The 26,176-nt window shown below is 51.5% G+C and overlaps 1 protein-coding gene across 6 annotated transcripts in view; it reads left to right on the forward strand.

Annotated features, from left to right (window-relative positions):
- The window catches only part of RFX2 (regulatory factor X2), an 80,765-nt gene extending 54,589 nt beyond the window's left edge, over positions 1-26,176 (forward strand). For 2 of the 6 annotated variants that reach the window (XM_045548837.1, XM_045548836.1), the window contains exons 2-15: positions 2,503-2,764; positions 9,969-10,043; positions 14,453-14,634; positions 15,142-15,261; positions 17,685-17,800; positions 18,376-18,494; positions 18,782-18,894; positions 19,414-19,568; positions 20,267-20,364; positions 21,135-21,284; positions 21,676-21,884; positions 22,586-22,739; positions 23,949-23,991; positions 24,465-26,176. In XM_045548837.1, coding sequence (XP_045404793.1) covers positions 2,537-2,764; positions 9,969-10,043; positions 14,453-14,634; positions 15,142-15,261; positions 17,685-17,800; positions 18,376-18,494; positions 18,782-18,894; positions 19,414-19,568; positions 20,267-20,364; positions 21,135-21,284; positions 21,676-21,884; positions 22,586-22,739; positions 23,949-23,991; positions 24,465-24,565 — 1,863 coding nt within the window. In that variant the 5' untranslated portion in view covers positions 2,503-2,536 and the 3' untranslated portion in view covers positions 24,566-26,176. Of the gene's footprint in view, positions 1-902; positions 983-2,449; positions 2,765-9,968; positions 10,044-14,452; positions 14,635-15,141; positions 15,262-17,684; positions 17,801-18,375; positions 18,495-18,781; positions 18,895-19,413; positions 19,569-20,266; positions 20,365-21,134; positions 21,285-21,675; positions 21,885-22,585; positions 22,740-23,948; positions 23,992-24,464 lie in introns of all 6 variants that reach the window. The other 4 variants (XM_045548834.1, XM_045548840.1, XM_045548835.1 and 1 more) reach the window with 4 other exon arrangements.

The raw sequence follows: 26,176 nt of genomic DNA on the forward strand, positions 1-26,176 counted from the left end.
TAGATGTTTGTCAGGTGACTGTGTCCGTGGGAATGGGGAAGGTTTGCAGGCCCAGGAGAGACCCAGGGTCTCGGGTCAGTGGCTCTATCTTAACTACTGGTTCTGGCAAGATCTTCCCCAGGGACACCATCAAGGGAGGGGGAACAGGGACCTGTGTGTGATTCTAGAAGCTTCCCCATCTCAGGGAACCTTGAACTTGCCAGGTGACTTCTGCATTTCACTCAGTTCCCCAGGGTTTGACAGTTGACTTCCACCCCTGAGGATAGCACCCAGTATATGGTCACTCCTGGAACTTGCTGTTCTGGGGGTTGTGCATTGGTCGCCTGTATACCATGCCCCGTTGTCCCGGGAGGTGGGGGTGAGCCCTTTCCCGCAGCTTCAAGCAAAGTCTTAGGTAGGAGGGTCACCACAAGACCTGAGCAAGCCCACCGCTGCAGCCCTCCATCTTCTCACCCCCAAATTAGGCTGACCTCAGCATCCACTAGGATGCCCTCCGCAGTGAGAGTTTGGAGTTCTGCATGCCAAGTGCTGGACAGGGCGGGGATGGGGGGGCACTGGGGTATATTGCTCCTTCCAACCCTGCTCAGACTTCAGAGTCTCTCCTCCTCCCTGTCAGGGAGTGTCAGGAGGCAGACAGGTAGAGTGTCATCAGCTCGAGCCCTCTGCCTGTGCCAGGAACTGTCCAGTGTGCCAAGGCTGGAGCTCTGTCCCCAGCTTTGGATATGTCTTTAAGTTACTGTCTATCCTGGCATCTTTCTAGGAGTGCTGACTGTGGGAGGGACATTTGTACTTGGTACTAAATGTTCATAAAAGGGAATAGAAGACGTTTGCAGCTTGCATAATGCAGAAATAATTGAAGCTAGAATGCCTGGCGGTGACTCGATGCTTTGGTGCTGTTGCAGGTGCAGCCGGTGCAGCACGTGTACCCTGCCCAGGTGCAGTACGTGGAGGGGGGAGACACTGTCTACACGAATGGAGCCATGTACGTTCTGTTGATCAAACTTGATTTCCCATTTCTCAAGGGCTCCTAGAGCATTCTGCTCTCTGACTATACGACACTTGGGGCAGAAAATTAGGCGTTTCCCTGGCAGTTCATTTTGCTTGAGACGCATTTGTTTTTGTGTGGGTTTGATGACTGTCTTCACACGAGCAGGGGTTGTGCGTGAGGGCTTGGCGTGATTGATGCTGTGATCGATGGAGTTGGTTGATTTCAGAAGGTACAACATTGAAGGCTATGAAACACAGACGCAAATGAGTGCATGTAAAATTGGTGAAATGGGAGCAGAGTCTGTAGGTTGTACTGAGGTCACTTTCCCGGTTTTGATGTTGTGCTACAATTATGCAGGGTGCGGTAAACAAGTGCATGGCTCCAAGAGACGTGGGGGGCCTCCCTGCCACCTAGAGGGACACGTCACTAACCTTCACTCACCAATAAGGAAAAACCACTGCTACCGACCTTTTACGATGGCCGGCAGCACTCAAGTGTGACTTAAAAATTTCAGTCTTAACAGACCTGGTTAATCCTTTAATCCAGATGTTAAAGGAATATTAGAAGAATTCTTGGTGTCACTTAGAAATTATTTTTCTTATACAATTTCATTCTTTTTAGGTTTTTGTTTTGAAATAATCATAGGCTCACAGAAGTATCTAGAGCCCCGTGGATGCTTCCTCCTCGGGCTTGCTCCAGTGATGACACCATACGAGACAGTTGGACAGTATCAAAACCTGGACATTGGCCGGGCGCGGTGGCTCACGCCTGTAATCCTAGCTCTGGGAGGCCGAGGCGGGTGGATCGCTCGAGGTCAGGAGTTCGAGACCAGCCTGAGCAAGAGTGAGACCCCGTCTCTACTAAAAATAGAAAGAAATTATCTGGCCAACTAAAAATATATATACAAAAAAATTAGCCGGGCATGGTGGCGCATGCCTGTAGTCCCAGCTACTCGGGAGGCTGAGGCAGGAGGATCGCTTAAGCCCAGGAGTCTGAGGTTGCTGTGAGCTGGGCTGACGCCACGGCACTCACTCTAGCCCCGGCAACAGAGTGAGACTCTGTCTCAAAAAAAAAAAACCTGGACATTGACATTGGGGCAGTCCTGTTAGCTGTCCTGGGGGCCTTATTCAGTCTCACCAGTCTTTATGCACAGTCCTTCATGCATGTGTGCTTGCATGTGCGTGTACATGCATGTATATATCTGTGCACTTGAATCCCATGTATAGATTCATGTAATGCCACAGTAAGGTACAGAACTGTTCCATCTCCACCCAGTTATCCACGTGGAATTTTTTTCGTGTGGTTTTCAATTAGCCTGTCACCCTGAATATTTTCAGAGACTGGAGTGGAACTGTTTACGGTGTTTGGATTCCATCTTCCATGTCCAAATTGCTCCACATGCCTGGTCTCATGGGACTCCAGCCTTTACATGACATTTTTTTGGGTTCCTTTGAAACTCAGATGCAGCATTTAAACCGGACAGGGTCCCAAGGTGACTTCTGTCTTTCTGACAGACGCACAGCCTACGCCTACAACCCCGAGCCTCAGATGTACGCCCCCAGCAGCACGGCTTCTTACTTCGAGGCCCCAGGAGGTGCGCAGGTGACGGTGGCAGCCTCGTCCCTGCCCACGGTGCCCTCCCACAGCATGGTGGGCATCACCATGGATGTCGGGGGCAGCCCCATCGTCTCCAGCGCGGGAGCCTATCTCATCCACGGGGGCATGGACGGCGCACGACACTCCCTGGCCCACACCTCCCGGTCATCGCCAGCCACGGTATGTAGGAGGCTCTGGGGGCCAGCAGGGTGGGCCATGTGTAGACTTGCAGCAGCACGGTCTGTGAGTAAGAGGCAGCTCAGAGACCAGTGGGGCTGTCATGTGCTGTGGACCCCGGTGGCCCCATGTTGGAGTCCCGCCAGCCTTAGATGGGCCGAGTGATCCTAGGCAGGTCTGTGGGGCTCGCCATTGGTGCAGAGAGGAACAGAAGCCACGAGTCCCGGCTATGGGGGAAATGGAATGAGTAAAGCATCTCCCACTAGTAGCTGTTGCTGCTCTTACTGTGGTCATCATTGTCATCCTTCTCCCATTATCAGGGACTTAGATCAGTCCATCCACGTGAAAACAGGACCCACCCAAACAAGAAAGAGTTTCCCTGCAGAACTCAACTGAATTCTTATTGCCACAGTCCCATGCAAAATAATTACTTACCTGCTTTTTAAAAGTCTCTGCTTTTAAAATGCAATTTTCTGTGTTTACTTTTATTTTGTTTGAGTTTTTAAATTAGCAACAGAGTAAAATTGACTTTTTGGTGTACGGCCCTGTGAGTTTTGACACACATGTGGGTTTGTGTAACCACCCCCGTGATCAGGATACCCACAAAATCCCCGAGTGGTATTTCTTGGTAGTCACAAACCCCTGTCCCTACTGCTGGCAACCGCCGATCTCCTCCCTGCCACTGTAGTTTTATCTTTACAGGCGTGTTGTACAAATGGAATCACACAGTATGTGACATTTTAAGACTGGCTTCTTCCACTCTGTGTTGCCTTTGAGACTCAGTTGAGTTGTTGCATGGGTCAGTAGTTGGTTGTTTTTTGTTACTGAGTAATATTCCATGACAGCGTAGTTTGTTTATTCATTCACTAGTTGAGGGCCATTTGGATGGTTTCCATTTTGGGAAGATTATGAATAAACCATCCCTGAGAATTCATACACAGGGTTTTGTGTGGACATACGGTTTCCTTTCTTTTGGGTAAATACCGACAAGTGGAATTGCTGCCTCACAGGCGCAGTAAGTATATGTTTAACTTTATCAGAAACCACCAGAGAGTTTTCCCAAGTGGTGGTACCATTTTGCATTCCCACCAGTAACATATGAGGGTTCCCATTGATCCATTTCATCATCCCAACTTGATGTTGTCGGGACTCCTTAATTCGGCCATTCTGATAGACGTGTGGCGGTACCACACTGTGATTGTAACTTGCCTTTTGTTTATAGCTAACAGTGGGAAACAGCTTTTCATGTGTGTGTCTCCTTTGGTAAATACTCTCTGGTGAAGTCTTAGCTCAAGTCATTTGCTTATTTTTTTTAACTGGGTTGGTTGTTTTGGACAACTGAGTTTTGCGAATTCTTTATATATTCCAGATACAAGTAGATACGAGTATGCAGACATACTTTTCCCCTAGAGGACTGGCGGGGTGGAACCAGGTTTAGGGTTGTTATTGACCGGAAAGTTCTCCTCACAGACAGCACTAATTTTCAGGTTTGCTTTTAGCAAACTGCATCTACTTATAATAGCTGAATATACTGGGCTCACAAGTCACAAATCTACTGAGAAATGGCAGTGTTCTCTGTGGTTCAGAGCCATCTTGTCGCAAGCAAATGTGCTCCTCAGACCCTGGGCCCCCCAATTACTGTGGTTTGTTGTCTGGCTTGGTTTGGAAGAATTGAATTTTTTTACACACACCGACAAGCTCCTGGGGAGTTAGCATCTTGGATGGGAGTGTGATTTCTGACTTCTTCCTACTCGGTTGTTGTTTATTGGGTTGTTTTTGGCATGGGAACATCTCCCAAGGATGTCACAGAGATTTGAGGGACTTTCCAGGAGCCAAGAACAAGAATGGCTCTGAGATTGCAACAGAAATATGGCTCTTGGACCCAATACTTGACATCTTCCAGTTTGTTGATGTCAGATCTTTGTTTAGTGGGACTTTAAGTTAATCCCTAAAACAGAGCATGAAGACTGAAGCAGGCTGGGCCTATAATCTTAGCACTCTGGGAGGCCAAGTAGGGAGGATCACTTGAGGCCAGGAGTTCGGGACCAGCCTGGGCAACATAGCAAGACCCTGTCTCTACTAAAAATAGAAAAATTAGCCAGGTGACATTGCGCATGCCTGTAGTCCTAGCTACTTGGGAGGCTAAGGCAGGAGAATCCCTTGAGCCCAGGAGTTTGAGGCTACAGTGAGCTATCATGATACCAATGCATTCTAGCCTGGGCTACAGAGCAAGACTCTGTCTCAAAAAAAAAAAAAAAAAAGGCATCATACTCTCCTACGAGTCACTGTATTCTTCACCACAATGTACTCACATTAAAAAGTTTTAATTTAAAGAGAACCAGGTGCCGTGGCTCATATATGTAATTCCAGTGACTCAGGAGGCTAAGGTGGGAGGATTACTTGAGGCCAGGAGTTTGAGGCCAGCCTGGACATCATAGCAAGACCCCATCTCTAAAAACATACATACATACATACATGCATAAATAAATAAAAATTTTTAAAATGGGGGAGAAAGAAAGAAAATACAAGTTTTATTGAAGAATGTCCTTGATGAAGCAGTAATAAGTATTCTGTTTTCATTTCAACCCTCGAGCACACATCTCTAGTATTCTGTGTGATGAGACGCAAAGTCTACCAAAGTACAATAATCATTTCTAGGAAAAGCCTGCTTGCACTTGTTTGAATTGTGGGCAGAACTAGTCATTGTTTTCATAAAACAACATGTTTGATTGAAATAATGACTGACTATGATTACTCAGGCTCAGGTATTTGGCAGACATTTTCTCAAAAATGAACATTAAGCCTGACATATGAAGGGGAACAGCTTGCAGGGTTTTCTTGCCAATGATAAAATTTAAGTTTTCAAACAAAAAATAAGAATTTTGGAAAACTTATGCCTGCCACCAGGAACCTGACAGAGTCTCAATAGTTAATGGCTTTTCTGGTGAGGTTGGTAGTGATATTAACAAATGTGATTTCTTGATATTATGTCAACGTTTAGAAGATCTGTAAACTCAGGGAACCCTGTATTTTACAAGTGACCAATACATGATGTTCGATGTTACAAAACTGTGCCCATCAGTAAAAGATTCATTCAAATTACCAAATTACAAGAAAGACTAATGCATTTTTAAAAATTAGTTCTATGTAATTATTTTTCTTGACATAAAGTTTATGTAACATAAAATTCACCATTTTAAAGTATACAACTCAGTGGTATTTAGTGCATTCACAATGTTTTGCAGTCATCATCGCTATCTAGTTCCAGAATATTTTCATCACCCCGAAAGGAAACCCCCCCCCATTAGCCATCATTCTTCATTGCCCCTCACTCCATCCCCTGACAACCACTAATCTCCAGGAATTTGCCTGTACTATACATTTCATATAAAAGAAACAATACAACATGTGGTCTTTTGTGACTGGCGTCTTTTATAAGCATAAGGTTTTCAAGACTCATTCATGTTGTAGCATGTGTTAGAACTATTCCTTTTGTGGCTAAATAATATTCCATTGTATAGATGGACCACATTTTATTTATCTATCTATCTGTTGATTGACATTTGGGTTTTTTCACTTTTGGGCACTTTGAATAAGTCATTCCACTGCCTTCTGGCCTCCGCGGTTTCTGATAAGAAATCAGCGATTACTCTTACTGGGAACCCCCTGTTTGTGACAAGTCACTTCCCTCTTACTGCTTTCAGGATTCTCTCTTTGTCTTTGTCTTTCAACACCTTGATTACAATGTGTCTTGCTATGCATTTCTTTGCGTTTATACTACTTGAGTTTTGTTGAGATTTTTGAATGTGTAGATTCATGTCTTTCATCAAATTTGGGAAGTTTTCGAGCATTATTTCTTCATATATACTTTCTGCCTCTTTCTCTCTCTCCTCTCCTGGGACTTCTCTTATGTGTTTGTCAGTATGCTTGATGGAGTCCCATAGATTTCTTAGGCTCAGTTTATTTATTTTTTCATTCTTTTTTCTCTCTGTTCCTCAAATTGAGTAATCTCAATTGACCTATTTTTTTTTTTTTTTGAGACAGAGTCTCACTCTTGTGCCTCGGCTAGAGTGCCGTGGCACCAACCTAGCTCACAGCAATCTCAAAGTCCTGAGCTCAAGCAACCCTCCTGCCTCAGCCTCCTGAGTAGCTGGGACTACAGGCATGCACAACCATGCCCGGCTAATTTTTTCGGTATATATTTTTAGTTGACCAGCTAATTTCTTTCTATTTTTAGTAGAGACGGGGTCTCACTCTTGCTCAGGCTGGTCTTGAGCTCCTGACCTCGAAGGATCCTCCGGTCTTGGCTTCCCAGAGTGCTAGGATTACAGGCAAGAGCCACCGTGCCTGGCCTGACCTATTTTTAAGTTCCCCTATTCTTTCTTCTGCCCGCTCAAATCTGCTGTTGAACCTCTCCTAGTGAATTTTTCATTTCAGCTATTGTACTTTCAACTCCAGAATTTCCATTTGGTGCCTTTTTACAATTTCTGTATCCTTATTGATATTCTCTATTTGGTGAGACATCGCTCTCATGGCTTTTTTTAATGCTTTACACATGATGTCCTTTAGCCCTTTGAGGATATTTTAAATAGTTGATTTAAACTCTTTGTCTCATAAATCCAAAGTCTGGGTTTTCTCAGGGACAATTCTCTTTATTTTTTTTCTATATTGGGCCATACTTTCTTGTTTGTTTGCATGCCTCATAATTTTTGTGGAAAATTATATATTTTGAATACAGCAACTCTAGATATCAAATTCTTCCATCCTCCCCAGGGTTTGTTGTCACCGCCTGTAGTTGTTGTTGATTATTTGTTTAATGACCTTTCTGGAGTGATTTTGTAAAATCTGTGTTCTTTGTCATGTGTGCCCACTGAAATCTGTGTTTGGTTAGCTTAGTGTTCAGCTGATGATTTAACAGAGTTTTCCTTCAATGCCAAGTTTCATCTGTTTTTTTCTTGATTAAGGATTCACCTCGTTGCTATAAACTTTTCATTGGTTTCCAGAGTTCAGATAAAGTTGATTTTGACAGTTTTTGCCAATTTATTCACTGCTTTTGTGGAGAGATGGATTTTGGAGTCCTCTACTCTGCCATTTTTGCTGATGTCACCTTGAGATTGATGGATTTCAATGTGATTGAATATGAAAAGCTCATTGGTATGGTTTTAAATTCCACATTGCAGCTAACTTTTAAGAAACTATGATACTAGTTGTCAAGTGTTGTGTAATAGCAAGTAAAGATATCCACAATTATCTGAAAAGGCTATTAAAACATTGCTCCTTTTCCAACCAGAAAGGAGGAAAATCTGAGGCCAGATTTTTTTCATATACTCCAAATAAAACGGCCTCTAGTAATAGATGGAAATATAGAGGCAGATGTGTGGATCTAACTGTCTTTTATAAGTCAGACACTCAAGAGGTCCCTAAAGATGTAAAACAATTCCACTCATCTCATTTTTTTTGGAATTTGGAAAATATAGCTATTCTTCATTTTAAAATGTTATGTTAACCTGAAATGGGTTTATTATTTTTTAAATGAATGAATACATATATTTTTTTTAATTTTCCACTTTAATTTTTAATATGGGCAATATTGATAGGTTTAACTCTTAAAAACAAAAGCTCATTTTTTGTGGGGAGGATTTAAAAAATTTTTAATAGTGCAAAGGAGTCATCGGACCAAATGGTTGAGACCCACTAGACTGAGAGCGGGTGTTTCCTTCCCCTTGCCAGTCTGCTGTGCTCTGGACAAGGCCACCAAGGGTTGGGCACACTTTCAGAGGTCATGAACTCTCAGGGCACCATGGCTGGGCAGTGTCCCATGTGTCCCACGTGGAAAGTTCCCCAGGCCAGTGGTCAGTAGACTGCCCGGCTCCTCCCTGCTGTAGGGGTGGGGGGAGGCAGGAGACGTGTTTTGCCAGCACTTGCCCGACTGCCCACAATGCAGACTAGAATGCCTGCGAGGCCAGGGAGAGGTGTATGTATTATACTTTTTCTCTCTATCATAGAGGCCATGTTGACTGTGTCCCCCTCCCTCGCCTGCACCCTCGGGCTGACTGGTGGGGGAGGTGGGGAGAGGTCTCGCCAGGGTCCTCCTTTTCCTGGTCCTCCACATACCTTCTGCACTTCTTAAAGGTGACACTGACATCCTCTTTGGCTTGTAGCAAGTGCAGCAAATGAGAGAAAGCAGGACCACAGCGGTCAAAGAGGCCCTGGGAAAAGCAGTCACCCTCCCCTTCTTGAACTCAGCTCTGGGGAGCCCAGTCTCTGACATACACACTCGACCTTCTTTTTGCAGAAGTGTCGTCCAAGTCTGTGGCCTCCCTTAGTGTTTGAGGAAAGGCAGCACATACTTTAGGTCCATTTCCTTCCATCATGGTTCTCTGCCCATGTACAGATGCCACAGCAGCCATGCTCAGCTTGGGGCTTCCTCCTTGCGTTGACTTGCTGCCCGCCTCCCCTCCTCCCTTCCAGCAGGTCCTTTAGGACCCAACTCAAAAGCCCCCTTCCTCCAGGAAGTCCTACTGTTAGCATCCCTGACTCTTTCTTCTTCGACTCCATTCTCCTCCCCACCCAACTCTCTTGTGCAGCTCACACTTCATAAACATTCAGGATGTGATCTCTGTGACTGTGTCCGATGGCCCAGGGTCCTACGCCTCCTGATGGCAGGGTCTGTGTCTTTGGCCTCATTGGTATTTTCCCAAAGCATCCTGCAGCAGGGAGACCCTGAGTCTGTGACGGGACAGGTTGGCTGGGAAATCAATGCCACCATCTGTCCTTGGTTTTGTTCACCTAATTCTCCCTAGCAATAGATGTGGTTTGTGGACAGGAGTGGGGATTATCATACTGGCTTTGCAGACACCTGAATTTATGCAGCAACTACATATTAATATGATATGCATGTGCACATGCATATGTTGTGTTAGAACCCAATGGCAAGCTTTCACAATGTGACCTCATTCTGCTGCTTCTGTTGGACAAGCTCTCAGGCTCCTCTGCATGTGACAAAGTAACACTCCCTGGCACAGCTTTAACTCACGATTTAACTCATTCCCACGGCCCTGCCGGTGTGGAGCTTTGTTTTTATTTTGTAGGAATTCAAATCATTATTTGGATATTAATAAAAACCAATCTTGGCTGTTGCTAACCATCTGATTTCCTTTTTTTTTTTTTTTCCATTTTGTTTTGTTTCTGCACACATTTTCTTTAGCTTGAAATGGCGATTGAAAACCTCCAAAAAAGCGAAGGAATCACATCACACAAAAGCGGTTTACTCAACAGCCATGTAAGTGTGTGTCTGACTTGGCAACCTATCCCTGCTCTGCTTGTAACCTGCATAAACATTTTAAAAACAAGACAATGAAATGACACCTTTAAAGGGCTGAAAGTTGGAGGGGAGGGAGCCAACCTAGAATTCTATACCCAGCAAAAGTATCCTCCAACAATGAAAAGGGGTAATCCAGACAGTTTCTTCATTTGTAAAAGGTAGAAAATAATAGCACCTCTTGGACTGTTACAGGGATGAAATTATTTAATGTATAATCAGTGCAGTTATGTATTAAAAATAAAAACAATACAGTAACAGCAACAAAAGAGAGAAAATGACATGGGATCAGGAATGCCATAAGAACTCTTAGCTAATTGTCCTGGGATCAGCTGTCTGAAAGAAATGGTAATTTGAGAAAAGAGTAAAATAATTAATCCCTACTGATTTTAGTTGTATGAGATTTTTTTTTCTTTCTCTGTCTCATGGGAGGAAACCATGATTGTAGACCCTGTGTTGGGATGCTGTAAACGTCTCGGTTCTGGGCAGCTTCGTGACAGGTGGGACTGGAGGAGGTGACCTCCAAATGCTGTCAATTCCCCTTTGCACATGCCTGGAAATGTGTTCTTCATGTAAAAACTAGAACAGGCCACTGAAGTCAGAACGTGCTTCTAGCAGTTGCTCTCCAGCTCTTAAATTGGGATTTGACATTCTCTTGAGAATTCAAAGATCAAAGAAAAAGAAGTCCCCTTTAGTCTAACTCAACCCTAACTGTGACCTCATCAAGCCTTCGTGCCACCGGCGTTCAGAATGAAGTGTCATTTGGAAGGCAGTGACTCCAGGGGCAAAAGCTCATCTAGGGAAAGGTCCAGAAACTTGGGTTTATGGGTTGGGCACAGGCGTGGTTGGCTGCTCAAAGCAGCACCTGGTGAGGGCTCTGCTCCCTGCCTTGGAAGGCTGGTCACTTGAAGAAATAGCAGAAATATTTCCTTCTGCCGGTTGTCTTGAAGCAAAAAAAGGTATATTAGGTCCCTGGTCAGTGCCCCACCCCCACCAGGCTGGGAGGGACGTGGTCACCCTGTCGTCCTCCCTACGGACAAACCCAGGGAGGGGAAGTCTTCGGTGTGTGCTTGAAGAGAGGATCCCCCAACCCCAAGTCTTAAGCTCAGAGCACAGTGAATAGAAAAGCCTGCAGAAATGACGTCTCTATTCAGCCAGACGAACCCAGTTGGCCACGTCTCAGCCTGTGGGTCCCCAAGCAGGAGGTCAGCCCTGGAGAGGGAGAGCTGGCGACGCGGGCAGCGTGGCCATAGGGAAGTTAAAATGTCTATGGGAAGCGTGCGAGCCACTTGTCCCTGGCTGCGGTACACATCTGGCTGTCTGACACCTCCCGTCCTTACTCAGGGAGCCCTGCCTGGCACCCCCACTCCCATCTGCCTTAAAATTGCAGCTCTCCCTCCAGGCCCCTTTCCCAGGTGGATTTCTCCCGTAGCACTTAGTGCCATCCCGCATTTGGTGCATTTTACCTGTTTATTGTCAGTCTCGCCCCTGTGAGAGTGGACGCTGCCGGAGGACAGGAGGTTTGTGTCTGTTTTTTTGTTTTATTGTCACAGCACCTAGAATAGGGCTGGCACAGAGTCAGGGCTCAGAAAACATTTGCAGGGTGGCTGAGACGGTGGGTGTTCCAAGTGGGGTTACGTTGACATGGGGCAAACACAGGCGCTCAGAAGAGCCGCCCAAGCTGCTAGCAATGTATGGCCAGGCAGGAATCCAACTCCCCACCAGCCGATCTGGAGCCGACGTCAGGCAGGTCTGTCCCAACAGCAGAAGCAAGTGTTTTAGGAGACAGGGGGCTAGGCAGTGGCCTCGAGCCCCACCCTCCCACCTGCAGGGGGAGGACGTCAGTCCACGGCTGCTCCACCAGAGCCCAGAACCACAGCGAGGGGGCAGTTGGGGGTTTGGATTTTTTCCTCTTAAAAGGAAGGATTTGGGCCAGGCACGGTGGCTCACGCCTGTAATCCTAGCACTCTGGGAGGCCGAGGCAGGTGGATCGCTCAAGGTCAGGAGTTCGAGACCAGCAAGAGGGAGACCCCGTCTCTACTAAACATAGAAAGAAATTATCTGGACAACTAAAAATATATATATAGAAAAAATTAGCCGGGCATGGTGGCGCATGCCTGTAGTCCCAGCTACTCAGGAGGCTGAGGCAGGAGGATTGCTTAAGCCCAGGAGTTTGAGGTTGCTGTGAGCTAGGCTGACGCCATGGCACTCACTCTAGCCCCGGCAACAAAGCGAGACTCTGTCTCAAAAAAAAAAAAAAAAAGGATTTGATCCATTTCATCAAGAAGTGTGCCATCGCGCCAGATCACAACAGATGCGGAGACATACATGCATTTCCTTAGGCAGCTTTCTCTTTATTTGCGTAGATATTGACGTAGAGGTGGCACAAACATAAGCAGACAGCACCGACTGCGGGATATCCCCAAACGAAAGGCAACCTTGTCCAGCCCTCTCTCCTTCCTCCCATGAAGGCACCTGAGGCCCATGCAGTGGGGAGGTGGCACCACGAGGTCGGAGAGAATAGACCCTCATGGTCAGTTTCCTGGGACTGGCCTGTGGTGCCCGTCCCGTGCCAGACTCCACTCTGGGTGTGCAGATCCAAAGCTGGGTGACCTTGAACGGAGTCTGTAAACGCCTTGGACTTCAGCTCTAGTCACTTCCCTCCCAGGCAGTTCACCCCCTGTAGAAGAGAGGAAACCTACCCGATCGCTCCCGCGCAGTCTGTCTTTTCTGTGGTTACTTTCCACCGAGCAGGAAGGACTTGTTGTCATGCTAACTGTGGATCCTTTTACTGTCATCATAAACATAATTACCCAAACAGAGAATTCTACTTTTCATTAAAAAACCACAGTAGGTGAAGAGGGGAAGTGAGCATCTTTTCCCAAACTTTCCTTTTATGTGTGAACTGGTCATGTCCGACTGGTGGGCAGGGTCTTGGGCACTGCCTCTCAGAACTTCCTGTCCTGGGCTCTGTTCAACGTAAGGCCCACACAATCTGGCCTCGCTCACATAGGCTGAGAATCTGCATCACCCTTGGCTTCTGCCCAATGCACCAAGGCTCACAGGCCCTTGAGACAAGGGGCTGCTGGCCGTGGCTCCCGTGCCCCCTGGAGGATGCCTTAGACATGGCACCTCTGCTCCCCCAGCCTCAGAGTGACAGGGGGAGCCCCTGGCTTCTTTGCCCGATGCTCTTCGCACACTCCCCATGTGCTGGGGCCCCCTTTGCTCTTCAGGGACCCCTTATCCACATGATCAGTCTTTCTTGGCTGCCAGACTTGAGGCACCTTCAAGATCCTGGGGGTGCCCACACAGCCGGACAGATCCATCTCTGCCCTGGGGAGTGCTCAGGGGAGACACGTGAGGCATCAGTAAGCGCACGTGGCAGAGCCAGGTGTGAAAAGTGCTCTGAAGGAACACGGGGCCCCCACACACCAGCCCCTCCTCGCCTGGATCCCAAACCAATGAAAATAAGACAAAAGGGCTGGCCCAGGGTCAGCCCATGTTAGGCCCCAGGACAGGCAGGGGTGGGTGTAAAATGGGCCACGAGGTGGTGTGTTGGAGCAGGGTTTGTTAGAACATCCCCCCAAATACCGTTTTTTTTAAAAGGAGATGAAGGTAACTTCCCTCCCGGCTTGCGATGCCGAGTGTGGACGGAGCAGACAGACGTGCAAACACGATCGCAGGGGGTGGGGCGGGCAGAGCCTTCCAGGGGAGACGCCTCCCTTGGGTCTTGCAGGGCCGGCCTCCCTGTGCCCCGCATGGGGACGGCTCTCACCCTCCCAACTTGACATTGACCCGGAGAGGCACAGACCCCAGCTCTGGACTTGTGTAGCCTGCCCTTTGGCTTAGAGCAGAAAACCCAACATATAAGCATTTAAGTATTTTGTTGAATTTCTGTTGCTACCTCTCTGGATCAGGGAGCTCAGTATGCGTTAGTTCATCTTTGTTTGTGGTCATTGGTTAGTTAATACAGCACGCATTGAGTTTTCTCCAATCTTCCTGTTCTTAGCATCAGAATTTCTCTCTCTTCCTGTACGTTGAGGAGGTATTTGGTGTTTAAACACTGCCTTGGTGGTGTGTGGGTGTTGAAATGATTATGAAAACAGAACCTAGTAGGTCTCGATCACATGCAGATTTTTATACAATAAGTCAAGGAACCTGAAAACCAGGCTGGAGGTTGAAAGAACAGAGGAATGAAAATAATCCATTAAGCCATGTGCTCAAGGAACACAGACCAGTGACAGCAGAGGTGGATTTCCACGTCACCTGTGGCAGTAGAGGGAAGGCAAGCGATTCTCTTAATGAGCCCATGTCAGCACTGTAGCTTTTTTGGGATTTTGACAAACGTCAGCATGTCTTCCTTTGCGCAGCTGCAGTGGCTGTTGGACAACTACGAGACGGCGGAGGGCGTGAGCCTGCCCAGGAGCTCCCTCTACAACCACTACCTTCGCCACTGCCAGGAGCACAAGCTGGACCCCGTGAACGCCGCTTCCTTTGGGAAGCTGATCCGCTCCGTGTTTATGGGACTGAGGACGCGGCGCCTGGGCACCAGGTGGGTGGGCGCCAGGTTGATGAAGCCAAGTGTCTGGTCACCCCCTGCCTTTCTCCAGAAATTGAGCTTTTTGGGCAACATGGGGCTTCCTCCTCCTGTCCTGACTCAGAGCCACCTCCGGGTGACCTTGGGGTTGCTCTGAGTTAGCTGCAGCGGTCGCCGGGGCTGGGCATGACCTGGGCGTTGGCTGTGGCCACTGTTCTCGTCTTTAGAGGCTGGTGATGGGACTTGGAGGTTCGCTCCCGTTTTCTCTCTCCTTTTGAAATTTCTCATAACAACATGTTTTTTAAAAATCAGCCTGTAGGCCATGCACAGTGGCTCACACTTGTAATCCCAGCACTTTGGGAGGCCGAGGCAAGAAGATCGCGTGAGGCCAGGAGTTGAAGGCCAGCCAGGGCAACATAGCAAGAGCCCTCTCTACAGAAAAATTAAAAAACAGAAAAAGTACCTGTCTTGTTATTCGGGACATCTGCAAAGGGAGCTGACCCTGGGCTATTTGGTTTCCAGGGGCAACTCGAAGTATCATTATTATGGGATCCGCCTGAAGCCAGACTCCCCGCTGAACCGGCTGCAGGAGGACACGCAGTACATGGCCATGCGGCAGCAGCCCGTGCACCAGAAGCCCAGGTGGGCACCTGCGCAGCAGCGGGGGCGGGGCCGGGTTTCACTTGGAGAGCGCAGGGAGTGTTTCCCAAACACACAGTGAGCTCGCACACACCGCCCAGCCTCCGGCGCCCTGGGACAGCCGAGGTCTCACTGTGCTGAGCGGAGCATGCGGTGGGGCCAGGAGGAGATGGGCAGGGCTGGGAGGTGGCCTCTGCTGGCTAACAGAGTTTTCATATCTCTAATTCTTTTAATAGATTTTAATTTATAGAGCAGTTCCAAGTTCACAGGGAAATTGAGCGGAAGGTACAGAGGGTTCCCACACATTCCCTGTCCCCACATCTGTACAGCAGCCCCCACAGAGCGGGGCATCAGTTATAATCTACGACCCTCTGTGGATGCATCATCGTCACCCAGGTCCTTAAGGAAGTGGCTGCTTCTTATGACAGTTGGATCCGGTGGCTGGAAAGGCTGATCATTTTCTGGAATGTCCTCTTCCCGCCCATCCCAAGCTTCCCTGTCTTTGCGGGCAGGGGTCGGCAACTTTTTCATAAAGAGCCACAGAGCAGATGTCTTAGCCTTTGCAGGCCACATGGTCCCTGTGACATCTGTTCAACTCTGCTGTTACCACAAAATCAGCCTCAGACAGTACATGAACCAGTGGGCGTGGCTGTGTACCAATAAATTTTTATTTACAAAAACAAGGATATTTGCCAAATGCTAGTTTAGGGCCCCACTCAAATGTCACCACCCTGGCAGCCTTCTAGTGTGTCCACACAAGCCACAGAGCACCTCCTCTCTCTCCCTGGCTGCCTCTCTATAGAAGGTCTAGAGGGTTCTGTCTGTACCACCTTGCGGTAGGGGCTGAGTCATGTTTGACCTTCACGCCTGGCACCGGCCTGCTCCACACAACCAGTCACAGATCTGTGTGACTCAAAAGCCCTTTCCAGCTGTTCTAAGTGTCACAGTGACTCTTAGGGCCAGTCATGTGAGCTGGAGGTCACAGAGTCCCCAGAACATTCTCTGGGGGCCAGCAGGTAAGGACAGAGCTGATGTTCCATCCTGCACCTTGCTGTCTGCAGACGTGGACCCTGGAGCTGGTTCCTGCTGTCGTTCAGTCTTGGCCCCTGGCAACCCCCGGAGTGAATCTATGCTCTAAGCAGTGTGCTATTTTAGGAGCAGCCACACGTTTCGTGGGGACAGGCTGATGCCATCTGCGGTTGGTAGGCCATGGCCTGACCCCGTGTCTGTCTGATGCTCAGACCGACTGCACCTCACCGGCATGCTCGCCCACCTCCCCATGGGCCCCGCTTTTTGTGTCAGGAAATGTGCTCCCTGCTGGGGCCAGCTCCGGCCCTGCTTTCCCCACCGTACACTGTCTGGGCTCTGGGGAGTAAGCCGTCTTGGGGGGCTTCCTGCTTTTAACAGTTCTTGGTTTGCTGTCTGGACACAAGTCGCAGAATCTCCCTTGAGATTGCACAGTAGTAAGATGTTTGTGACTCCATGCAAAGGATTTCACTTGTCTTCGAAGCTAGATATATTAGGGGGAAAAATATGTGCATACAACCCAAGTGCCCATCAACACAATGGGGTCTACACATGCAATAGAATATTATTCAGCCCTAAAAAGAAAGGAAACTCTGACACCTGCTCCAGCACGGATGAATCTTGAGGACATGGTGCTCAGTGACATAAGCCAGACACAGAAGGACAAATCCTGTGTGGTTCCACTCACAGGAGGTCCCGAGAGTCGTCAGATCCAGAGACAGGAAGTAGGTGGTGGGTGCCAGGGACTGGGGAAGGGGTGGGGAGTGAGTGTTTCATGGGGACAGAGCTTCAGTTTGGGAAAATAAGAAAGTTCTGGAGATGGAAGGTGGTTGACGGCTGCACAACAACGTGAATGTAGGCCGGGCGTGGTGGCTCACGCCTGTAATCCCAGCACTCTGGGAGGCCATGACGGGAGGATCACTCGAGATCAGTAGTTCGAGACCAGCCTGAGCAAGAGCAAGACTGGTCTCTAGTAAAAAAAACAGAAAAATTAGCCAGGTGTGGTGGTGGCGCCTATAGTCCCAGCTACTCAGGAGGCTGAGGCAGGAGGATCACTTGAGCCCAGGAGTTGGAGGTTGCAGTGAGTTGTAATGACACCACGGCACTCTACCCGGGGCAACAGAGCAAGAGTCTGTCTCAAAAAAAAATAAAAAATAAAACAAACAAAAAGAGTGAATGTGCTTAATGCCAGTGAACTATGCACCTAAAAATGGTTAAAGTGGTAGCTCTTGTGTTATGTGTATTTGACCACAACTTGCATACACACACACACACACACACACACACACACACACACACACACACACGCACGCAAACTGCATCCTGTCCAGCCCTCCGCTCCGCGAGCCCACCCCAGGCAGTGCTGCTGGGTCTCACGTTGGCACGTGTCTCCTGCACAGGTATCGGCCAGCACAGAAGACGGACAGCCTCGGGGACAGCGGCCCCCACAGCGGCCCGCACAGCGCGCCCGAGCAGGCCGTGGCAGCGCAGAGCCAGCACCACCAGCAGTACATAGGTGAGAGCCTGGGGCCTGTGCGCCTCGGCGCCAGCCGCGCTTCAGTGGCTGCTTTCCATAGTAGCCACTTTAGACAAACAGAAAGTTCTAGATAGACTTTCTTTCTGGTAGCCCTGAGATTTTAGAATAATCAGCCAAAACAATTAATATAGTGACTACCAGAAAAATGAGCATTGTCCCCAGCTGGTCAGGCAGCGGCACCACCTCTGGCCCGGGCGGGCGTCCTAGCTCAGAGCCTGTCTCGGGGACATCAGGGACGGCTCGCGGGTGTTGGTGTTGTCATTATTCAGATACTCAGCGGCCTCCATACACTCTTACTGTATTTTTTGAGCCTGGACAGAGCCCTGCTGGGTTGAGTCTCCTGGGGAGATTGAGATGCTGTCAGGCCCATCTCCAGGAGGTCACCGCGGGGACACCCTGGCTGGTCACCTCCCCAGATGTGCTGCCCTCAGCGGGCTCTGTGGGCTCCTGCTGTGGTGACAAGAACGGCAGTTTCGAGCACTCGCTGTGGCCAGGGCCTGGGCTCAGGGCTTCTCCTAAGTGCCCCGTTTCTGATGCTCCGTGTACCTCCCCAGACGTCTCCCACGTCTTCCCAGAGTTCCCGGCACCCGACCTGGGCAGCGTCCTGCTGCAGGACAGCATCACCCTGCATGACGTCAAGGCCCTGCAGCTCGCGTACAGACGGCACTGCGAGGTGACCGCCCTCCCCGCCACACATCCCTCACCAGCACCGCCAAACTCTCGGGCATCACCCAGTGTCCCTGGGCAAGGAGACAGGAGCCCCGGGCCCCCACCAAGTGTCCTCCGCCCGAGCAGGAACCCCTCCACCTACTGCCGTCACCTGCTCCTCTCCTGTCCTGGTGTCCCTCTCAGGACTTTAGAAAACCCGGCTGCCACCCGGATCTCAGCTCCTTGCTTGGGGTGTTCTGGGGACACGGGAGAGACACGCACGTTCATCTCACTGGTCGTTTCTGTTCCCAGGCGACTCTCGATGTCGTGATGAACCTGCAGTTTCACTACATTGAGAAGCTGTGGCTCTCCTTCTGGAACTCTAAGGCCTCTGCCAGCGACGGCCCCGCCTCTCTCCCAGCCAGGTGACCGCCCGGCAGCCGAGCTTGGTCACAGCCCTCCGAAGGCTTAACCCACGGGCTGTCCCCTGCTGACACCCACATGTGACCACAAGCAAGGGCAGCAACTCTCCAAAAAGCAGGGCTCAGTGCCCCCCTCTGTCCCTGTCGTTCCTGGACTTGGTAGAGTCGATCTGTGACCCATGTCCCATGTGCCCCTTTCCTAATCAGACAGTTTGAACACGGGGGATTTTAGAGGTGACCATGATGCAAGCCCAGGAAGAAGTGACCTCAGCTCTTTCGCTGCAGGGAGACGCCTCATGTTGGCCACAGGTGGGGGAGGGGACAGCATGGATCCCCGAGAAAGATATAGAGGCGCTGGCACGGTGGCCTGGGGGCAGCACAGAGCGGGGCAGGCAGGGCTCACACCCGCCACCAGCCCACCCCCACTCCCGCTGTCGCGTCCCCATCTCAGCTTTCCGGTCATTCCCGTGGCTGAGTGCACCACCCAGGCCCCACCCGGCTCACTGTCCCCTCCCTCCACAGTGACGAGGAGCCCGAAGGCGCCGTCCTGCCCAAGGACAAGCTCATCTCTCTGTGCAAACACGACCCCATCCTCAAGTGGATGCGGAGCTGCGACCACATCCTGTACCAGGCCCTGGTGGAGATTCTCATCCCTGACGTGCTCAGGCCGGTCCCCAGTGAGTGAGCAGACCCCGCCCTCTGCCGGCCTCAGCTGCCACCTGCCTCTTCCCCTTTCCTCCCTGAGAGTCTCAGCCACCTGGGACCGTCTCTGTCACAAGAATGCAAAAGGAGAACAGCAGTCAGCCGTCCCTCGGACGTGTCTCCTCTGGTGTCCATGCTCTCCCTTGTGTCTGACCCTCAGGGAGGCTCACAGTGACTCTAGTGAGCTCTGCCCACCAACAGCAGGCCAGGCCAGGCTAGTGCTTTCTGGAAGGTTCCTTGGGGGCATGAAAGCCGGCCTCTGGGAATAGCCTGGTCACAGCCCCGCAGCTGTCACCTCAGAGGAGGCCATGGCACTGCCACTGCAGGGTGCTGAGCAGCGTCCCTGCCTCCACCTACTCATGCCTGGAGCGCCGCCAGTCACGACAACCACAAATGTCCCCAGACACTGCCCAGTGTTCCCTGGGGATGTGATCGCCCTAGGTGAGACCCACCATCCTAGACAATGGATAGTGACACATGGCACTGAGCGTCCCTAGTTCCTCCTCAGAGCCTCCGTCACTAAGCGTCCTCCCTTCTCAGTTGCCTGTGCCTGCTCAGCGGTTCTCTTTTCCTCCGTGTCACTTGTCCTTCCGGGCGGTCCCTTACACTCGATGCTGATTTAGGGGCAGGACGCCGCTTTCTTCACTGTTAAACCACAGTCTGTGTCTCCCAGGTACCTTGACACAGGCCATCCGGAATTTTGCCAAGAGCTTGGAAGGCTGGTTGACAAACGCCATGAGCGACTTCCCGCAGCAGGTCATCCAGACCAAGGTAACCTGGCGGCAGGGGCCAGAGACCGTGGCTTCCTCTCTGTGCCATGGGGGTAGCTCTGAGGGTGCGTTCAGTGTGGAACAGGTGCTGGCAGGAAGGGGAATAACAGAAGGTGTCATTTGATGTCATGTATTTGGGTTGATTCAGAGCAGATTGTTTCTGTGCTCATCATAGAAGGAGAATTTAATCTCTTTGCTGCGACCTTATTACTATAGTCTTGGCCGCAAATCAGAATTTGAAATGTAGAGACTTGGCCTCCATGCGGAAGAGAGAGATCACCAGTCCTCCTCCCGAGCGTTTCCTAAAGAGGCATCGGGTCTACTGCCTACCCTCTGGAATTGATCTCAGACTTTGCCAGTGACACTCAAACTCCAATGCGCCACCTAGGTGGTTGCTAAAACTTCACACTCCCAGGCCACACCTCCAAAAGTCTGATCCAGGAGGGCCCAGGAATCTGTATTCTCAGCTGCCACTCCAGAGAGCCAAAGGGATTCCAGTGGCAGGGTGTGACCACGCTGACACGAGGTCTAACTTGCCAGCGCTGTGGCATCAGTCGGAGAGGCTGCGTGATGCACTGGCAAGGTCACCAGTCCTCACTGGTTCTTACTCTTTGAGTCTTTAACAATGACGGCGGGTGGGGTGGGGAGGTCCTTCTTCCCTGCCGGAGTTGTCCTCCCTGCGTTGTCCCTGAGCCCGCACAGCCCTGCGAGGGCAGATGGAACAGGGTCTCCCCACGAGGGCCACCTGCTCACGTGGAGCCTCGCTCGCAGGTCGGTGTCGTCGGAGCCTTCGCGCAGACACTGCGGCGCTACACGTCCCTCAACCACCTGGCGCAGGCGGCCCGGGCGGTGCTTCAGAACACGTCCCAGATCAACCAGATGCTCAGCGACCTCAACCGCGTGGACTTCGCCAACGTGCAGGTAACTTTGTCAGCGTGCGGTCCCCCAGGACAGGGTCCGGGGCCCCCAGCTGCAGAGCAGAGACAACGATTGTGACCTCAGCCCAAATTCCAGACCCGGGTCCTCCCCTACCCCACCAGCCTGGACTTCCCACCCTGTAGAAAACCCAGCGAAGCCACAAAGTCGAGCCCCCCACCCCCGCACCCCACCCCAGCACTCCATTTTACCCCCTCGAGGTGGAGACAAAGAGTGCTCGGCTCCCAGCTGTCGAAGCCAAGGGCAAGGAGGCTTGAGCGTGGCATGACATCCCACCTAGAGCACGGTGGAGTCCAGGGAGGGCTTGGGGGTCCCTGTGCACCCCGTCTGTGGCACAGGCCCCGTGGAGCTGACGCTGGCCCCTTCCTGGGTGCAGGAACAGGCCTCATGGGTGTGCCAGTGTGACGAGAGTGTGGTGCAGCGGCTGGAGCAGGACTTCAAGCTGACCCTGCAGCAGCAGAGCTCCCTGGATCAGTGGGCCAGCTGGCTGGACAACGTGGTCACCCAGGTCCTGAAGCAGCACGTGGGCAGCCCCAGCTTCCCCAAGGCCGCCCGGCAGTTCCTACTGAAATGGTCCTTTTACAGGTACGACCCCCCCGACCTGTGAGAGAAGCTTCAGGGATGGGGGGAGCTCCGGAACTGGTCCCACCTGCCGCCAAGCCACTGAGCTTAAAGAAAAACAGGGCTGAGCAGGGCTCCTGCAGTGGCTGAACCCCCCAGAACAAGTGCTCAGCCTGTGGGCCTCGCTCCTGGAGGGCAGCTCCCAGGGGCAAGCCCAGAAGCCCACCTGTGGCCTAAAGCTAAGTTGGAAGCTTCCTCAGACAGTTCTACCCTGTGCAGTCTGCGCCCTCAGGAGGGATGTCACCCAGAGGGGCCCGTACATACCGACAGTGCAGCTGTGGTTAACAATGAAGTATAAATAGCTCTGGCGTTATTTGTGTTTTTAATCTTTTTTTGTAGACAAGGTCTTACTCTGTCACCCAGGCTGGAGTGGTGGCACCGTCAGAGCTCACTGCAGCCTCCAACTCCGGGGCTCAAGCTTCCTCCCGCCTCTCAGTGTTAATCCATAGTGTGTCTCGCTTTGCCTTTCTCATGCCCCGTGTGGTCTCTGGGAGTGAGCGGGCGGCCCTGTCCCTACCGGTTGTTCACACCAAACTCGGGGGCATCTGACAGGTCTGGGGACCTGGGTTCCCAGACAAACAGGGAGCCATCGCAAAGCTCGGCCAAAGGCCCCAGGTTCTGTGCTCCCCCAAAAGGCATTCCAGCCTCTGTCCACTTGTCCCCAGCTCCATGGTGATCCGGGACCTGACCCTGCGCAGCGCCGCCAGCTTTGGCTCCTTCCACCTCATCCGCCTGCTCTACGACGAGTACATGTTCTACCTGGTCGAGCACCGCGTGGCCGAGGCCACCGGAGAGACGCCGATCGCCGTGATGGGAGAGGTGAGGCCCTTCCTGCTGCGAGACCCTGGGGCCAGGCCTGCGGGCAGTGGGCAGCACCCTGTGGCCCCGAGAGAAAGCCCGCGCAGTCCCGGCTGCCCTGCGTCTCGCACTGTGACCCCGGCAGGCTTCCTGCTTCACCATGGAGGCCTCAGACACCACCTGTGGGTTTCTTTTCATTGTGGTAAAATCACACATAACATAATGTGTACCATTTTAAAGTGCACAATTCAGTGGCATTTAGTGTATTCACAGTGTCCAGCTGTCACCGCTATCCAGTTCCAGAACATTCCATCACCCCAGAAGGAGGCCTGGTCCCCATCAGCAGTCATTTGCCACCCCCTCCCCAGCCCCTGGCACCCACAAATCCACATCCCATCTCTGTGGATCTGCCTGTTCTGGACATTTCATATAAATGGAGCCACACACTGTGTGTCCTTCCGTGTCTGGCATCTCTCACTGGGCACTATGTCCTCAAGGTCCCTCCACACTGTGGCCTGTGTCACAACCTCGTTCCTGTTCATGGCTTAGTGACATTCCGGTGTGTGGATGGACCATGTTGGGTTTGTCCATCATCCTTGTTGGACACTTAGGGTGTACCCAGCCTCTGGCCACTGTGCGCTGCATGTACGCGTTTGTGTGCACACCTGCTTCCAATTCTTTGGGGCCTACGCCTCAGAGGGGACATGCTGGGCTGCGTGGGGCTGTGTGGAGGAAGAAGTGAGGTGACACCTGGTGAACGGCTCCCTGCACTCCTGCTGTTCCGAGGCCACAACACTCTGAGGGCTGGTGAACTGGCCCTACCACCTGCCCAGAAATTGTGGGCAGATGTGTCCGTGCCCCACACAGTCGGGTGGGCCCAGGCTCTGGGGCAGCCACGGCATAGTTTTCATGCCACGTGCAGACTCAGGGAGCAGGGATTGCTCGGCCCCGACCCCCCACACTACCACTAAAAACTGGAGCAGCCACACCCAGGGGACCTGGGGTGCCCCGTTCCCTCACTGGCCTGAGCAGCTCCTGGAGTGGCCTGGACAGGTAAGAGGGACCTGCCCAGACCCCTGGCAGCATCAGAGCCCCTCCTCAGGGCAGAGCCCCAGTTGCTTAACCATCACTGAGGACATTGCTCAGGGCACGGTTGGTAGCATCCCCAGGACCCCTGAAGAGCAGCTGTTGCCATCTGTGGGCACCCCTGACTCTGGCCTTCTCTTTCAGTTCAACGATCTCGCCTCCCTGTCGCTGACGCTGCTCGATAAAGGTGGGTGTTGTGCCCCAGCCTTGGCCTGGCCACCGCATCTCGTGATAAGCAAGTGGAAATTAGGGGGCCCCTCGGGGGCCCCTGGGAGCTGGCATCCAGTTGGTAGGGGATACCTGAGCAGTGGCCACATACCAGTGATACCCCCGAGCTCGGCCCCATCATGCAGACAGCTCCACACCAGGCCATGGCGAGGACAGGGCGGCCCAAATGGGACAGGCACCTAGGCCAGAGAGGCCCTAGCCCTGCGGGGAGCACAGCCCAGGCTGGTCAGCGGAGGCCATGGTCAGAGGCTCCCTTGGCATTGCCAACCCAGGGGCACCTGCGGGTGGCTGGGCAGGCCAGGGAGGACAGGCGAACCCAGAGCAGAGGCTGCCATGTGTCCTCGAGGCCCTGGCCTATTCATGCCTGTGCGACTCTAAATATTTGATTTTCTCTCTCCCTCCCTCCCATGGCCCCCTGCTGCCGACCTGCAGATGACATCAGCGATGAGCAGCATGGCAGTGAGGCCGACCCGGGCGAGCCCCTGGTGAAGCGGGAGCGCAGTGACCCGAACCACTCCCTGCAGGGCATCTAGCACTGGCGGGCGCCTTCCGAGAGGTTCCGGAAGATGTCGCCCGGCCACTCTGGGAACTTGGACTTCACCGGCCCTACCGCGCTCGTGCCTCTCAGATGATGTGATGTTTACTCTGACTCAAGGGGGTGCCCGGGGTCAGCGCCCTCAAAGGACGAGTTATTGTTCAAGAAGAAAAACGGTGTTAAAGCTGCAGTAGTTCACATCGGGGCTCCCACCGCCCGTGGCTGTACTCTGGGCTTCCTGAGTGCCCGGGCAGCCCACCAGGGGCCACCCCAGACCTTCCATTCCTTATTCCGGACAAACCCTCCTCTGCTGGAATTGTGAACTTTGCCCAGAGTCCCTGAAGGACTGTGGTGCCGCTGTTGGGCAGGTACAGAGCTCGCCGGCATCTCTGGGGTCCCCTCAGGAATGGAAAGCACAGTGCCCTCGCCCTGCCACCTCTGTCAGGGAAGGGACCCATCTCAGCAGCTGCACCTCGTGGCCTTTCGTGGACAGACTGTCCTCTGCTCCCTACCCTGCTGGCCTCTGCCCGGCTGGGGAGACCTCCCGGCCCGCGGGAGCCAGATCTCTAGACGCCAAAGGACTCACCAGAAGCAGTTGGCAATGGCGGTGTTTCTGGACGCATCCGCAGCCTAAAAAAGAACAAGCCATGGAAACGGGCCCATTTGTGCCAAGACGCCACAGTGTCTTCTAAAAACTCCAAACCGGAAGTTCTATCGGCAACAGCAAGGATATGGGGTTCGGTCCAAGTTCACAGTCAACATCAAGCCAAGCCATTGGCTCTGGAATGATCTGTTCTAGGAGGTCAGCACTAACGTCCTCGCCTTCAGGGGCAGCCAGCCCTCGCGTCCGCAAATAGCAGTGTCTGCCACCACTCCACGGAGTCTTCCAGAACACCTCCCTCCGCATTAGCCGTCCTGGAGCACTCCGACCCCCTGTGAGTCCCACCTTGACCTCTTCAAAGTCAAAACTCTTTGGGGACAAATACCCTGAACTTTCGACACTCCGAATTTGCCTCTTCCTTGGAAACACGTAGCCGCTGCGCTCAGATTGCTGCGTGCGAGAGTTCTGCCCCAACACCAGCTGCAAAAACGAAAGTCAACCCTTGGTCTAGGAAGCACTGTCTAATGAAATGCAATAGTTTCTCTTTTTGGAAAGATGTTCATACCAATAGTTTTGTGCTCTAATTGTTATTAGAACGTTTTCTTATGAATGTGTATATTGCCGTATATTCAGTTCCAAATATTTTGTTCTCGCTCACACAGAAGGTACTAATGTAAACTCACGTGGCCTTTAAAAATCTTACTTCCCAGCAAGCAGGAGCGCGGTGCATCGCTCTCTGGCACCGGGAACAGAGATGCGCGCTTATTTTAGAAGCAAAAAGTCCGTAATAATCACAATGTTTATCTGGTCTTTATAGTTCAAAACTTAGATGAAATCAGACAGAAAGAATGTCTTTAAAATATATGTCTCCTCTCCTGGGAGACATTTAAGCTCGTGGTTAACGGATTGTAATGACCCAGCTTTTCTTCCATTTGTGGTAACCAGTGCAAACTGGGTTTCTGCCTTACGCTCCGTCATGTCTTTCGGAGAAATAGAAATGACCGTGAA

Source organism: Lemur catta, chromosome 1 (genome assembly GCF_020740605.2).
Source record: "Lemur catta isolate mLemCat1 chromosome 1, mLemCat1.pri, whole genome shotgun sequence".
NCBI classification, from domain to species: Eukaryota; Metazoa; Chordata; class Mammalia; order Primates; family Lemuridae; genus Lemur; species Lemur catta.